This window comes from Alligator mississippiensis, chromosome 1, assembly GCF_030867095.1.
Source record: "Alligator mississippiensis isolate rAllMis1 chromosome 1, rAllMis1, whole genome shotgun sequence".
Taxonomy (NCBI): domain Eukaryota; kingdom Metazoa; phylum Chordata; order Crocodylia; family Alligatoridae; genus Alligator; species Alligator mississippiensis.
The window spans coordinates 152,316,364-152,333,063 of record NC_081824.1 but is presented as its reverse complement, the minus strand read 5'-3'; the positions used below and the strand labels follow the sequence as shown (position 1 = coordinate 152,333,063).

The window sequence follows — 16,700 nt, the reverse complement described above, 5'->3', positions numbered from 1 at the left end:
CAGGTTTACATTCAGATCACAAGGTTTTGATAGGTGAACCTGAACATTAACCCTTGTTCTGTACAGGTATTCTGAGCAAGGTGACTTTGTCTTAAACCGTCACTAGTCAGGGTCCTTGGCCATGGAGAATCAAAACTATTGTTCAGCCAAGAATGGCTTTTGCTTCAGTAGTAATTGTGGGTTTTGAATGCTGTTGTCTTTCCCTGGGGTTCATACTGGCATTATTTCTAGTTGCAGTGCTGTTCAAGTAACTGCCCCACAATTCTTGGCACAACTTCCAGAAGAAGCGTGTTCTGAGATGACTCTAGGCTGCAGCAGATTTGCCTTTGTGACACCATAAAACCCCCATAGGTGTTCCTTTCCCCCTGCGCTTGCAGACCTGTGGCCCAGGAATCCCCTTGAAGGGGATTCTGGGTTACATGTCACGTTGCCATGTTCTGGGCCAGAGCACATATGTCTAGGAGATGCCTCGGGCGCACTTTCAAGGTGCTGCACCCTGGTTTTGGGGGCAGCATCTGGAGCTGTTGTCTCACGGGATAGGGCCCTTGAAGCCCCAGGAGTGGCAGGGGCTTTACTTTGTGGGGTAATGTTAATGTCTGTTGAAACAGTTGGGACTGAAACCTGCCTGATCCGCCTGATCAGCAAAAACAATGTTAGACTGCACTGGTGTTTGCACTGGTGAAAGCAAGTCTAACCCCAATGGTAGCAAGTACAAGTCATTTGAAGTCCTTTATAACCAGGAGGTGAAGGAGTCCTATGCTTTTTTTAACATGGGTCAGGTATCCAGGTTGTAGCCATATTGGTCTAGAGGTAAAAGGAATCAGAACTCATAGTAGAGGTGACATCTTTTATTAGATCAACTAGATTTTTGCCAAAAATATTCTTTAATTGCAAGCTTTTGTGCACAAACACCCTTCTTCAGGCATAGGAGAAAAAATTGTAAAAGTTCTCCTAGGTAGAAGTGAAATTCTTTTGTTGCAAGGAACTGGGAAGACCATACCAAGGCAGAATGTTTATAACACTATGAATTCCTATTTGAAATCTCTGGGTTTATCTTGTGAATCATGTTTGCACACCTAGGAGCCCATGGCACACTTGAAAGTATTTCAAAGTACCCTCGTTGAGAATCACTGCCCTAGGCACTCAGTTATTGGGACTAAAACAGGAGAGTCCTTCTTGTTTTTTCCCTAGTCTTACACTCAAGTGTACATGTGCCTAGCCATGCATATACCTGGCCAGTGCATCCCTTATTGCACATGCTCAGCACATGCATATTTGTGTGTCCATACTACAGGGCTAGTAGAATTGCAACTTTTGCTTGTGACTAAAACACCATATGTGTGGCTAAAAAGCTGCCATTTAGATGAATAAAGGGAACTTGATTTGCATCTCTAGTTCTCCTCTGCTTTCAGTGAATGCATCTACTAGGCCTGTGTGAAGCAGCTAGTATTTGCCTTGGATTTGGATTTGGCCGATTCGGGGCATTGGCGACACATACGGAGTGCATGCAGGTGCACGTGCACCCCCTGAGATTGGCTGTGCACTCTCTGGAAGCACCATCTGCAAAACCAGAAGTGCTACTGGAAGTGCACTTCCAGTTTCACCGGTTTGGCTGCTGGCTTGGCAATCGGGTGCTGGGGGACCACCCCGTACACTGTAGGTGATCTGGTGCCCTTCCAGACTCGGGAGGCACCAGGTGCCTGTGATTCAGGGGACAGTGATTCGATTTGGTGATTTGAATCACCATCCTGAATTGATTCGGCTGAATCTGATTCAGAGATTTGGCCACCACTGAATTGGCTGAATCTCTAAATCAAACAGGTCCTATCCCCTGCCCACTCTCCCAGCCCCATTGATAGCTGCCCCACCTGGCAGTGACCCAGCCCTTAAAAAAAAAAAAACAAAAACAAAAAAAGAGCCCTGTACTCACCATCTGCTGCCAGGCTGGGAGGGAGGGTGAGGGGGGTGGGGGCAGCGATCCCTGCTGCCCCCCATTGTCCTACGCTGTGCGGGAGGCTCTGCCATGAGCCCCCATCCCCCACCCACTCTCCCAGGCCCAGTGTCATAGCTCTTTAAAAAAAAAAAGGTCCCCTCCCCACTTCTCCAATCCTCCTCCCCCTCCCACTTACTGGCATGGAGTCCAGGTCCAGCTCCCTGCAGTGGCGAGTGGGAACTGCCCAAATCTCCGAAGCTTTCGAAATCTTTTCCAAATCTATTTAGAGATCTTTGGATTGATTCAGACCTTTTTATTGGTCTCCTGATTCGATTTGGATTTGGAGATTCAACTGCTGAATCAGGCCGAATCTCCTCTGAATCGAATCAGCATCCGAAGCTTCGCACAGCCCTAGAATCTACACAACACACAGACCCTGCCCCCAGCAGTGGTGAATCCTGGTTTGTCCTGCAGGCATCCACAGCTCTCTCCATTCATTTCCATGGGCAGCATTCAGACACCTCTGAAGATGGCCCCTCAGTTACACAGGAGGTGTGTAGGATCCCCATTTACTCCCCCAGTGAGGAATTTTAACTTGTGCTATGACAGCCAGCTGCTCACAATCCTACCTCCCTTGGACAAGCATGTCTTAGTAGGGTCTTTTTTTCCTGGCAGCTAGAGGTCTGCAAGCAGAATGAGGATCCTCCTGCACCATAAATTTCCCAGTGGTTAGAGCATGTACTTAGGAAATGGGAGATGTGGGGGTCTTGGACCCTGCTTTGGCATCAGGAGATTTGAATTCAACACCCCTTCCATCGCAGCTCTGTGCCTTAAATCCCAAATACAGGGCATATATGGTTCTGAGACGTCTCATGCAGCTGACCTGCTAGGTAGCCAAGAGGGAACAAGCTATGGGACCAGGAGGAGAGCAAGGGAGATGAAGCTTAGCACTGTAGTCTGAGTGGATGAGTGCTGTCCTGGCAGGGAGGGAAATGGACCCAAATATCCTCCTTTGCTGATAGTTTCCCAAGTCTGCTGTAGTGTCTCAGTATCTGGAACTCTTTGCAGAACAGGTACCTGTCTTCAAAGCAGGTGTTTATCCCAGGGATGTGTATTGCCTGCAAATGAAGCTGGGTTTTTTTTGTTTTCTGCAACCAATGCACCTATTTCTAACTTAGAATTACTCAAAGTTAGTAAGCCTAGTTTGCCCAGTCTCCAGACAGGGTGAATTTAATGTACTGTATATAGCCACAGGACTCTCTCTGTTTTTTTCAGCCAGTTCTTGGGAAGGTTCCCTCCCAACTCTTTTTCCCCAGTCTAGACCAGGGGTCAGCAACCAATGCCTGCAGGCTGAATCCAGCCTGCAAAGCAATTGGATTCAGCCTGCAGTGGTGAGGGGCTGGAGGGGTGGAAGAAGTGGGGATTGGTGGCACAAGAGCCACAGTCCCCAAGTTCTCCCTGCTGTGTGTCAGGCCCCTCTACTGCTGAATTTCTTGCTCGCCACAGGAATCAGCCAGTCAGTGGCGAGGGTGAACAGAGGCTGCAGGAGTGGGGTGAGGTGCTGCAGAGGGGACTGGAAGTCTGAGGTGGAGGATGAGTCACCAAATGGCAGTGCATCCTACGTGAAAGGTTGCCAACTTCTGGCCTAGAATGCTAATCATCATTAATATCATTATTCAAATTTCACAAAGCACGAAGTGTAACTGATGTTGACACACTGAGGTACCGTACAGCACATCCTCTTTTGCGTTTTTAAAAACCTGCTGACATTTAAGGAATGGGTATTTCTTATCTATCAGCAGAAACAATACGTTGATAGTTCAGCATTATTCAGATCCTCTGAGCTCTTTGATAGGGCTGTGCAAAGCTTTGGTCCCTGATTAAATTCAGCAGAGATTTGGCCTGATTCAGTGGCCGAATCTCCGAATCCAAACTGAATCAGAGGACCCTTTAATTTCTCCGAATCGATTTGGAAAGATTTGGCAATTTGGACATAGACACAGCTTTAAATGTTTTTTCTACATTCCTCTAAGTACCGGACAGCTTGTGAACGCTGCGATGGTGGGGCACACGGAGCATCCCACAGGAGTGTGGGGAGCTCCCCAGTGTGCTCAGCAGCAGACCCAGAAGTGGACCAGAAACAGTTCCAGTCCACATCCGGGTCCGCTGGGAAATGCACTGGGCCTCCCCGCTGGCTCAGCGACTGGTGCCCCCTGGGTATGGGGGAGCACCTGGAGTTCTCCCGCAGCCGATTGCTGGGCCGGGGGGACACAGTGGCCCCCCTGTGCACTCCCAGGCAGACCTGGAAGTACTTTGGTCCACTTCCGGGTTAGCCACTGAGCACACGGAGGGCCCCCCTGCACTACTGTACGACGCTCCATCCGCCCCAGCATCACAGTGTTCACAAGCTGTGCTGCTACCTCGAGGTATGTAGAAAGAACTTTTAAAGTTATGTCTATGTCTGAATCACTGATTCTCCAAATCAGCATCAAATCTTCAGCTGAATTGAATTCAGATTCAGCTGAATTGAATCAGGGACAGTGATCTGAATCAACTAATCGAATCCCTGTCCCTGATTCAGACAGAATCCAAATCGAATAGGGCCCGCTTTGCACACCCCTACTCCCCGACTCTATCAGACTTCTTCTTGGGACACTTAGAGATTGAAGAGGATGCCATTTAGTAGCGTCACGTAATAGGGACCTCCCCTGTGACACTGCCCCAGATAGGACTGTCAGGCTGTGGTGGAGTCTGAAGACAATGGAACATGATAATGACCTGTGTCGAGTCAAAAGATGAAAACGTGTCCCACTTAGAATCTTAAGAAGCAGGTTTGCAAGTGTCCCAGAGGAATAGTTATGGCCACAGGGCGTGCCTGTTGGAAAGCCGTGTGCTCCCTTCCTCCAGAAAACAGGTTAAGAAATAGTTTGTCTAATGCTGCACCCACAGCAGAATGCCTCCTTCCCAGAATATCCCTTTGGATTTGAGTGCCTTTTACAGGTCACAGGGACCTGCATGGATAATAGTGTAGTAATTCAGAAGGCAGAATCCACATGATAATCCTTGCAGACCCCCATGGTCTGTTGCAGAGGGTCAGGAGTTGGGCAGGAGGCATTTCGTCACAATTAGGTCCATGACTGTGCATTATGAGATGTGATCTAGTAGAAGGATCAGCAAGCAATGGTCCCCTACTCTCACCTGGCATCTCACTGCTTCCAGTGGGACTCCAAGTGGCAGCAGGAGACTGCATTTATGGATAGGGATCATATGTTTGCATCTGAAGTCACTGGGGCTCCAAATGCGGGGGTTAAAGCAGCCTTGTGTTGGTGGGTTTCTTTGTAGGATCCCTTGATCTTACATGTTTTTGTCTTTCATCTCTGTCTCCTCACTGTTTTGGCAAACTATTTCACCATTGTAAGACTATTTCCAACAGATGTATGGAATTCAGATCCGAGTGGGGTTAGGGCAGTAGAAGTCACCGACTTAAGTTGATTTTCAAATGTTTTATTAATTAGCTTTGCCAAACAGATAATGGACTCCGGCGCTGCTTTGCTGGAAAGTTCTGATGCGAGTGCCAGCCTTATCTGACAGAGAATGCCTCAGCCACAGCAGGCACCACCGGGTTATGGCAACAGTTCAAAATAACATTTTAATTTTGTATGCAACAATGTAAACTTCAAAAATAGTAAACTCTTAACGGTTTTTCTCATTTTGTACATAGAGCATGATCTATCACAGATAGAAATTTAATGGCGAACCAAAATCGCGTAAGTAAACATCCTGGTGCTTACAAGTGTCATAAAAAGCGTTACATTTGATGTAACAATCTGACATTTCTTTTTGTTTATACTCACAGTTATGGAGTAAAAGCAACTGGCAACTTGCCTTTTCAGCCTGCATTATTCTCATACTGTACATCACAAACCATGTTGCTCTAGCTTCATTTTTCATTTTAAGTAGGGTCTCTCCAGACCCAGTTTGGCTTTTTTCTTTCTCAAACTGGTGTAAATTAAGAATAACTCCACACTGGGGTAAAACCTGAGCCAATAAGAGAATCTGTTCTGCAGGGCACAGATTTGCAGTCCCTGAGCTCTCTAACTTCCCACTGAAATTGATGGCTCATAGGGACTCTCGTTGACTTCAGTGGGAGTTTTGGGAGTGCTAGGGCTCCAGGACTGGGCGCCATCATTGTAAGACTATACAGGTAACTTGTGGCATGACCTGGTACTACACAAATAAAGACTAGAGTTCTGTAAAAGGCACTATATTTCTCTTGTATGATCTTCAGTGTGGATTGTAGTCATGTGCAGTATAAGGAAATTTGGGCTCTAGGCTGTTTCTCCTCTAATCCTTTAGTGCAAGCCTTTTAGCACTCCTACCTTGTTTTTGTTCCAGCACAGCTCCACAGAATGACTTAAGAACATAAGTGCCATACTGGGTCAGACCAAGGGTCCATCTATCCCAGTATCCTGTCTCTGACAGCAGCAGGAGTGGATGCTTTACAGGGACAGCATATGAACAGGGTATATCTGAAGTGATGTATCCCCTGTCATACACTCCCTGATATGCACCATATAGCCCTCCCTCTGCACTCCCTTTCCCACCCCCCACCCCCCAGAAGATTTTCTTTTGGTTCTTTGAAAACTTTTAGAGTACAGCTCTGGTAATAAAAATAAATGTGGGATGTAGCATAGCATTTGTCATAAATCACAGTGTGCGATGCATCATTCAGTATCTAATGTTCAAAACATCTTCCCTGCTTCTCATGAAAATTGATCTTTAAAATAACATACGCAAAGATAATCTGCCTATACTTTACATTCATTTAAAAAGAGCTGAGAGGTTTTTGTTTTGCTTTGTTTTTTGTTTTTTTTTTTTAGTGGTACATTTAAGTGAAAGGTCTGATGTGAAAAAAGTGCAAGCAACTTGGACATGCCAAAACTTGATGTCTCTGTATCATATCAAAACTGTACAGGTATGTACACCATATTGGACATATGTGCTTCTTTGCAAGAAAATATCTTTGAAACATAGCATACAATGTTAATTACAGAGATTCAGTAAAAATAACATTAATGGGTGAAGGATGACATGGAGGGGCGGGTTCTCCTGCTTTTGTTCGGCAGTCCTGAAATGATGTCTCCATTCCCCTCGGGGATTTCTTCCTTCTTCCGCACTTTGAGGTGAGTGAGGATTTTCATTAGCCAGACATCCCATTCCTCTGGTAAAAGCAGCAGGAGGAAGCCCAAGCCGATGATGATGATGGCAATTACACGGACACTGTTGAAGACAATTTCACTCGTGTAGTGATCAACAACTGTATGGAACATTGAACTGATATTATTAAACAGGACAAAGTGTTAGGACAGTATCACACACATCCACACACACACGTGCTCACTGCACCACATAGTACATTGATCTTAGCAAAGGCTGGATGCTAAAGCAGAGGAGCCTTGCTCACTCCACAAGATTGGGTTATTCCACATGAAATGTTTGAGAACAACCCCTCTGGAGGCAGACTGGTGGGGTACAGTGCTCTCCTTGTTAGTATAACTTGGGCATTCAGGAACTGAGAGTACCCTAAGCCTGGAAAAGTCAAAATTCACTTTAGGCCCTGGAAAGGGATACCATCCATGCAATGTGAATGTGACATGGCTGCTGTTTGGCACATGTCCAGTGACGCTCTTAAATTCCCTGGCTCAGATATACATATTAGCATGAGCACAGGGCTGCTGTCATGCTAGTTAGGTTACATGTTTTGGACAGTGGTCCTCAGAGTGGACATGTCATAGACTAAGCATGTTCCAGAAGAAGTGTGGACAGACCACCAAAAAAAAAAAGCCCAAGGCAGACAAGCAATTCTGTGATATCTGAACAGGAGGGGATGGATTTTAATTTCTGGCTGTTCCTGCTCTTGTGGGTATTGAGGTTACGTTGTGATTTTGCATCAATTTTTGTGGGAAAAGGACAAGGACAAGTATATCTGAGAGAAGGCTGTGTTCATCCAATAAGCCCAGAGCCCATGTCACAAATATGTGAGCATGGGGGAGAGAATGGGTGCATACAGGTGTGGAGCTGGAGGACAGTCCTTGTTCCTACCCACCCTCTACACCAGGCCTGGTCAACCTGGGGTACAGATGCCACAAGTGTCATGGGCTGCCCTTGTGTGAGGCAGCATAGGGGCAGATAGGGCAGGGAACAGAAAACAGAGCAGCAAATCATGCAGGGAGAGTGGAGTGTGGAGCAGAAAGTAAAGCAGCAGATCAGGTAAAGGAAGAAAATGGGAGCAGCACTCAGGGAGGGTACAGGTCTCATTTGTGGTATGCCTGTCAAAAAGGTGGGTCCCCACTGCTCAACACTGTGAAGAGACAGGAGAGGTGAGGGCAATGGCAAGAGGCACATTGCATTTCCCTTTGATTCTGGAAAGCAGAAGGGATGGGAGGAAGAACCAGAAGAGTCCACCTCAGCCTATTTTCTTCTCTAACTTCTGGAGGAAGGGGAAGCCAGGAAGGAGGCAGTTGTAGAGAGAAGACACCCACAGCGGACAGTTCTCCCATTAGATGCTGGTATTGCTTTGGCTACTGCTAGGAAGGTTCAAAGGCTCATCAGCAGAGCTGGTCAGTTTTTCAATTGAAAAATGGTTTTTTTTTCAAAATAAAAAATTTCCATGGGGATTTTGTTTTATTCAAAATATTCCATGCTGTGAGGAAAGCACAACCATTTTTTAGTTTTGGAAACATGTTTTTTATTTTGGTATTTTACTGAAAATCCAGAAAAAAAAGTAATTTCTTGTGAAATTTTCCACAGAAGAACCATTTTCCAACTAGGTCTTCCAGTAAACTCCCCAGCTGGGTCCCAGCTCGTGCTGCTTTTCCTATTTGTCCCTCATAATATCATAGAATAGTAGGGTTGGAGGGACCCAAGGAAGTCCTCTAATACAACTGCCCTCAAGGTAGGATCAATCATGTTCATACCATCCCTGACAGCTGTTTATTCCTATCTGGAATAAAAATGGTCAGTCTCCATGAACAAGATCTACCTGGTGAATGCTCCCTACAAAGGTTGAGAACAACATTAATCATAAATGATATTTTACTTGTTGAGGCAAGTAAGGACTGGACTATTTATATTAAATATCTCCCAGGATGATTTCTTACAGTTTTATTGTAAGTAATTTAATTAATCCAAGCAGGTTTGACATTAGATGCACTCCTTTGATCTGGTGAAGAAAACATTCAAAATCATTAAGCAGCATATTTGAGTTAACCGTTTTCATCTGATGTCAAGGATGAGTGACTTCAAATCAAGTTGATTTTTCAGTAATCGAGCTTCTGTAGAGACCACTGCTGGAAATTCATATTTACTATATAATACTTGCTACAGAAAAATATACAAAGGATACATATTCAAATAAAAAAAGAAGTTCAATGCCTACCTGCATTTACAGGTACACTCAGTACGATTCCAAGAGATATCAATGTGGGATATGTAATAGCAATTCCAAAATTTAATATAATATTGAATGCTGGAATTAGAAAGAAAACCACCTTTAATTTTGAGATCCACAACTCTTGTGAAACAAACTTACTTTGCAGTAGAAGAAGATGTTTCCTTTGACATATTTAGTGGTATGTTTTCTCCCTCGTGCAGTTTCTGCAGACACTGCAGCTAACTCCCATTAGGATTGCTGCACATTACCTAGACACAAAGGTCCCATTCATGCAATATGGTCTGTCTGGGCAGATCCCTGTGCCCACTGTGGGGGCCCACTTATGTCAGTGGGCTTCTTAGTGATTTCAGTGGGACTATTTTCACAAGAATACTATTGTAGGATAAGGGCCAGAAAGATCAGGATGATATGAAGGGGCACAGCTAGATCCCCTTAGCAATCCCCCCCCCGCCCCCCCCAAGTCTATTCTGTGCTTCTATTTCAAAATTTAATTTCTCAGTAAAAGATATCCTGGGCAAAACAAACTTGTTTCCAGACATTTTTGCGTAACAACTACTTATGGATGATGGTTCCCCATACTGTAAATCTTAACTGTGATGGTGTTCAAACTGGCAGGCATTTGATAAACAACATTTCATTTTAATACTACACAGAATAAATACAATTTATGACAAATAAATGGGTCTTGCGGGACAAATTCATCCATGGTCTAACTTCTGTGATGTCAGTACATCTATGCCGGGGTTGAATCTGGCTAACTGTCTGTGTTCTAATTCTGTTCTGCTGATAATAACTATTTACATCGTCTCTTTCACCCCACAGCATGCCAAACACTTTGCAAACTGTGGGCCAAACTCTGCACTCTTTCCTCAGACACCACTCCTATTTACTACTTGTAACTAAAATGCAGCCACTTCTGGAGTGGAACATGACAGCTTATTAAAAAGCATGTAGTTCTACACTATTATCTAGGATGATAAAAGGGAAATATTTCTCCAGCTGAAACTGAAAGTGACATTCTAGGAGGCAAGGTGCAGTTAACCACATTAGCAGTTGGCCATGGCACCAAAATTAACTCTGATAATCTTGCAAAGAGTACATTTAATGATTGCAGATAGTCAAGGTCAGCTTTTTATATCCTGTTCTTTCAGTATGAAAGTACAGTATTTACTAAAGTGAAGAGTGCCACCTACTGAATCACCAGCAGTATTGCAATACATTGGTGTTTTTCTGGCATTTCCTGTTCAGTTAGGGAACAGACACCATTGATGTCAATGGAAAGAGTCAGCCTGACTTAACTGCTGCTCGGGTGATGCCCTGCCTGAACAGCCTAAGTCTGGTATGTTAGGCAGGCCTCGCAAGCCCGCTGTGCTATCCCCTTCCACCATAAGCATATTCCATTAGAGCACGGGCTTTTTTCACTTGAACTCATGCAGTGGAGTTTGTGAATGTGAATTACACTGAACTTTGTGGCTTCACTCCAGTAATACTTTCTCCTGATTGTGCTGCTTATTAATGTGATCTCTACGGCCACTACTGGGAATCTGTGTGACAGCACTAATCACAGGGGTAGGCTCTATGTTTGTGCACATGAAAGAGGCCCCTGGATGACTTCTTAAGCTAAGCTTTTGTATTGTACAGAAGTAACAGCATTTCAGAAAAATTGGACTTCCAGTGGCAGCCTAGCACTCTCCAATATCACTGAGGGGTATGAACTGATGACATTTACTTACTCAATAAGAGAATTGAAAATCCACAAAGGTTTCCCCAAGGAATGACATCAAAACTGCTCCAGTATTCCACTTTGGTAAAGTAAAGAATGACAGGAATACAAGTGACGAAAAGGACATTGAAGATACCCAATACAGACAAGAATAAGGCGGCTTCTCCAAATTTAGCGCTTCCCAGGAGAAGTTTGAACAGAACCTGCAAAAGAAAAATAAATGGATTTTGCTTTATCTCACTTCAAAACACACCTGGTGAGATGACCCTGTTTAGTTCCAGCTATGTACTAATGGAAGGAGAGTGCCTGTTGCTAATACAGTATAAACTATGTATTTGGCGGAGGCTTAACACTTTTTGGCTAGGGACAGAAGTGACACATAAACCGGTTTAAGTCATAAGAAACTGGTTTAAACCTGTAACAGAACAGGAGTTCAGTACACATAAACCAGTTTCAAAATGGCTGAAACTGGTTTAAGATAAACCTGATTCAATGTAGTATCAGATTTAACTGATTTGTGTCAAACCAGTTTATGGAACTTCTATCCAAGACCCCTTCTGGTTCAAGTTAAATCACAGTCCCCCAGCATCCCGGCATTTTGCATCCCTGGGCTGGGCTGTGCTGTCTGCTCCAGAGAGCAGGGCTGGCCTTACCCCTCCGTTCCCTAGCTGGAGCAGTGAGGACTAGCTCACTGGCCTCACTGGCTGGCTCACTGGCAAACCCCTGCTGGGGTCTGGGGCCAGGAAGGTGGGTTAAACTCACCTTCTCCCAAGTACAGAGCTGCCCTGCCCTGCTGGCTTACTTAGAGCTGGCTGTGACTGTGGACTACAAATCTCAGAGGCAGCTGGAAGCAGGAAGAGGAAGTGATGAGCAACCCTGCAGAGTCCTGCTGCTGTGAGTAGAGAGCCTGAGCAGGGTGCGGGGCCCGGGATGCAAGGAAGCCGGTGGCAGATTGGCGGCAGCGGGGGGGGTGTGCCAAGTGCCGGATGTGCTGGATTCGGCGGGGGGGGGGGAGTGGCTGGACATGAAGCTGGTGGCAGCGTGGAGTCACCATGACCACTCCACCCGGCTCTGCAGGGCCCCCCAAAGCATGGAGCCCGATTTGCCCCCCCGCCGACCCAGGGACAACACTGGCTGTGAGTCTGGACTGCAAATCCCAGAGACCTCAGGGGCAGCAGGAAGAGGAAGTGAACACACAGCCCATACTGGCTAGGTGCCAGACAGCTGTACTCTAGTGCCCCACGGCTTCTGGCTTGAGCCACTACAGACGTGGCTGCATTTCCTGAATCAAAAATGAATGCCTGTTCACTTGCTTAGTGGTTCATTCTTTGCAGCTTAGACTAACCTGCAAAAACTGAATCAATTCAGCCTCAGACATTTTGACTCTCTGTACTTAGCCTTTATCTTGTTAACAGGAAGAAAGAACTTTCTAGAAGGAATGGTGGCTTCTCCAATGCAGGCTCTTCATTCTATTTTTCTTAGTGCTCTTTATAAAATGTGGGTGTGAACACACACATTTGCATGCATATACATACTCATGTATACAAATTAAAATTAAAAGAATTGGGGTGGAAGGGAGGGGGAACAAATGTGTGTGACCTCCCCTGGGAAGTTCGTTCGTTGCTTCTCCAGGCTCTGAGCTTGCATCAGAGGTCTGGGTTTCTCATAAGGCTAACCAAAACTCTTCATTCCCTAGCTTTTCCCTAAAATGAACTCACAGTCTTAATTCTAATTTAGCAGCATTTGCTGTTTAGGAATTATGTATGTATAAAATGTCTTGTACCCCTTTGGGAGCTCTATAAATGTGATGAAACAAATAGAGCAGTAGTCTTGATCTGGAGAAAGAGGTGGTGATATTTTATACTTGGATTATTATTATATCCCAGGGGTGCTGTTATTTTTATACTTCCCTCTCCAACTAGCCTGCTAGTTCGCCTGCATAGTTGCATACTTCCACCCTGACTTAGCATCAGTATCATGAAGGATGGGAGGGAAGTTCAGCTGCAACACCCCTTCCACCCTAATCTTCTGTGCTTTCAGCTGCCTGCAGTGAAAATACTTATTACCCTGAATTATGAGGGTGGTTTTTGTGCTGTGAATTTTCTCCTCTGCTAGGAACTCAGTGGAGAAAGACCCCCACAGCATCGTAACCACCTTTCCTCATCTGAGTTGTATGCAAACTAGCATTAAATCCTATTGCCACTGAAAGGCTTGATATCCTAATGATCAGTCTCCTAAACTACCTAGTCCCCCTTTCCCTTAGAATTCCTACAGTATGTTTTAAAGGAGACCAAGAGAGTTAGGTATTTGTTTTTTGCTCTTCTGGCATGATTTTGGTTAGTGAGGAAAAAGATAGATGAGGCAAAAATTATTATTTTTTAAAACCCACTAATGCCGTTACAGCTGAACCAAAGCCTACTCTGTTTTACCTACATAAATCCAGAGTGACTGTGTCAACTTCAGTAGTCTCTCTGAATCTATATGTTGTATCAGAAACAACTTTGGTCCAGGATTCCCTGTCCTGAATGCTGGTAGCTAGAACTCAATAAAGGGATGCGTTTTTATAGCATGAGGCTCAGTGGGATGAGTGAAGCTTCAAAATCTTATTTTGAATTAACCTGGCACAAGCATGGGGTATTTGGAGCAGAAAGCAGCTTGTTATCTTTAAGATGATGAAAATGCTTTTCAGTGCATGCCAGTACTATTTTAGTGCACTTCCCTTAATGGAGAGCCAGGAAACTGTTCCTGTTGTCCCTAGAGAAATTAAGAGACTTGTCCTGAGGGATACTGGGGACCGTCATTCCTTTGTGCTTCACAGAAGGACTTTGCCCACCTTATTGCAGAAAGGAAGACACAGGAGAAACAGAAGAGGCCCAGAGGCAGGTGACAGCCTTGGACCAGCTGTGCACAAATGAGCAGGTGTCACTGGTGGAAACTACTCCACCCAAGGTAGCTGTTCTCTTGGCTTGGAACCAGGGGTGTTTCCCAGGGTAGAGCACATTCACCTCAGTCTGATAGATTGTGTTACTTAGTTACAACCTATTTTATCTCTTGGGCCTTTTCTGGGATATGCTGTTCATGTATTTATGGCTTGAATTCCAGGTGTTCTGCATATGATACCTTCAGGAAAACCTGCCTGGGGACATCACTGAGCACAGACAGAGAATGAGAACAATGGCAGACAGAAAAGGAAGGCGGTTTTGATCGTGTGTAGACAAAACAATCTGACTGCAGATCATTAAGGAAGGGGCTGCAGGAAAGGATGGGCCAGTGCCAGCTGCTTGTTTTCTCCTGCACGGCCATGTGAGTTGTATGACATTTACATCTTAATAGGCCCCTTTGGCCACCATCTAACAAAGGCCCAAGGCAGGAAAACAATTCTGTGATGTCTGAACTGACTAGGAGGGCACTGGTTTTAATTTCTGGCCGTTCCTGTTTTCAGTGACAGCAACTGCATTTAACTGCCTGTTCTGAACAAAAGCAGAACTGATTAACATCGTGGAAACAAAAGTAAATGCATCCCCAGCAATGTGGTATTATCTTAATTATGTGTCAGACATCATAAATACCCAGGTTCTAGTGCAGATTCACTAGCAGAAGAGAACTAAAAGGACTGAAGAGTGAAAGGTGCAAAAATGGGGAGGTGCCACTGGTCAGGTACCATGACATTTGGGGGCTGCTAAAGGAGGCTAATAGAAACAAACCAACCCAGTATGCTTGTGTCCTGTTACTCCTCCTTGCTGACAGATAAAGAGGGAATGATTCCAAGTTTGGGGGTTATGAAAATGTTTTTCCAGTCATTTACATTTGTGCTGTAGTAGCTGCGCTCCATTTCCCTGTTCCTACAGGAACATTTGTGAGAAGGGCTTTAAACTAGGTTTGCCGGGGGATTGAGACCAAAGCCCTGAGGTAAGTGGGAAGTTGGGGACCTGGAGGAAGAGCAAGCAGGAGGGGGCAACAGGGGAAGTGCTCTCATACTTCCTGAGAGATCAGGGCAATCAACTAGTTACCTCAGGTGCTGTACACAAATGCACGTAGCCTGGGAAACAAGTAGGAAGAATCAGAAGTCCTCGCAGTGACAGAACTATAACATGATTAGAATAACAGAGACTTGGTGGGAGCTTGCATGACTGGAGCATGGTCATGGATGAGTATAAACTGTTCAGGAAGGACAGGCAGGGGAGAAGAGGAGGAGGAGTTGCACTTCATGTAGACGAGCCATATGATTGTTCAGAGCTCCAGCATGAAACTGGAGTTAGGCCTGTTGAAAGTCTCTGGGTTAAGGTTAGAGGGGAGAGCAACAAAGGTGATGTTGTGGTGGGGGTCTGCTATAGACCACCAGACCAGGAGGAAGTGGTGGATAAGGCTTTCTTCAAACAGCGGACCTTTCCCAATCACAGGCCCTGGTTCCCATGGTGGAATTCAAACACCCTGACATCTGCTGGGAGGGCACTACAGCAGTGCACAGGCAATCCAGGAAGTTTTTGGAAAGTGTTGGTGACAAGTTCCTGGTGCAAGTGCTGGTGTGGCCAACTAGGTGCCATGCTCTTCTTGACCTGCTGCTTAGAAACAGGGATGAATTGGTGGGGAATACTAGGGGATGGCAACTTGGGTAGCAGTGATGACAAGATGATTGAGTTCAGGATCCTGAGGAAAGAAATGATGGAGAGCAGCAGAGTAAGGACCCTGGACTTCAGAAAAGGAGACTTCAATTCGCTCGGGGAACTCAAGAGAAGGATACTTGGGAAGCCAGTCTAAGGGGGAAAGGTGTTCAGGAGAGCTGGCTGTATTTTAAAGAAGCTTTACTGAGAGTGCAGGAACAAACCAGCCTGATGCGCAGGAAGACTAGCAAGTATGGCAGAAGACCAGCTTGGCTTAGCAGGGAGCTCTTCAGTAAACTAAATCACAAAAAGGAAGCATATAAGAAGTGGAAATTTGGACAAATGACTAGGGAAGAGTATACGAGCATTGCTTGGGCATGCAGGGATGAAGTCAGGAAGGTCAAAGCGCAATTGGAGTTGCGGCTAGCAAGGGGCATGAACGGTAACAAGAAGGGCTTCTATAAGTATGTCAGTAGCAAGAGGAGGATCAGGGAAAGTGTGGGTCACTTACTGAATGGGGAAGGCAGCCTTGTGACAGAGGATGCAGAAAAGGCAATGCTTTTTTTGCCTCTGTCTTCACAGGCAAGGTCAGCTCCCAGACTACTGCACCTGGCAGCACAGTTTAGGGAGGTGAGCAGCCAACAGTAGTGAAAGAACAGGTCACAATTTAGGGACAATTTAGAAAAGCTGGACATATACAAATACATGGGGCTAGAAGGGATGAACCTGAGGGTGCTGAGGGGGTTGGCTGATGTTATTGGAGAGCCATTGGCCATCACCTTTGAAAACTCATGGTGATCAGGAGAGGTCCCGGATGATTGGAAAAGAGAAAACATAGTGCCCATACTTAATAAAAGGATAAAGGAGGATCCAGGGAACTAAAGACCAGTCAGCCTCACCTCAGTCCCTGGAAAAAACATGGAGCAGATCCTCAAGGAATCCAATTGAAAGCACTTGGAGGAGAAGAAGGTGATTAGGAACAGTCAGCAT

The 16,700-nt window shown here is 45.3% G+C and overlaps 1 protein-coding gene and 1 long non-coding RNA gene across 5 annotated transcripts in view; one reads left to right on the top strand and one right to left on the bottom strand.

The window, feature by feature from the left end:
* The window catches only part of LOC109281233 (uncharacterized), a 133,699-nt gene that overhangs the window by 19,902 nt on the left and 97,097 nt on the right, over positions 1–16,700 (top strand). The window contains exons 2-3 of one of the 2 annotated variants that reach the window (XR_002087817.2): positions 6,814–6,908; positions 14,212–14,412. This is a non-coding gene — a long non-coding RNA (uncharacterized LOC109281233). Of the gene's footprint in view, positions 1–6,813; positions 6,909–14,211; positions 14,413–16,700 lie in introns of those variants that run through there. The other variant, XR_002087818.2, reaches the window with a different exon arrangement.
* Positions 5,422–16,700, bottom strand: part of SLC35F3 (solute carrier family 35 member F3) — a 346,640-nt gene continuing 335,361 nt past the window's right edge. For 2 of the 3 annotated variants that reach the window (XM_006257916.3, XM_019479846.2), the window contains 3 exons: positions 11,120–11,312; positions 9,372–9,461; positions 5,422–7,250 (listed from right to left, as the gene is read on the bottom strand). In XM_006257916.3, the coding sequence (XP_006257978.1) occupies positions 7,006–7,250; positions 9,372–9,461; positions 11,120–11,312 (528 nt within the window). In that variant the 3' untranslated portion in view covers positions 5,422–7,005. The remainder of the gene's footprint in view (positions 7,251–9,371; positions 9,462–11,119; positions 11,313–16,700) is intronic. The other variant, XM_019479847.2, reaches the window with a different exon arrangement.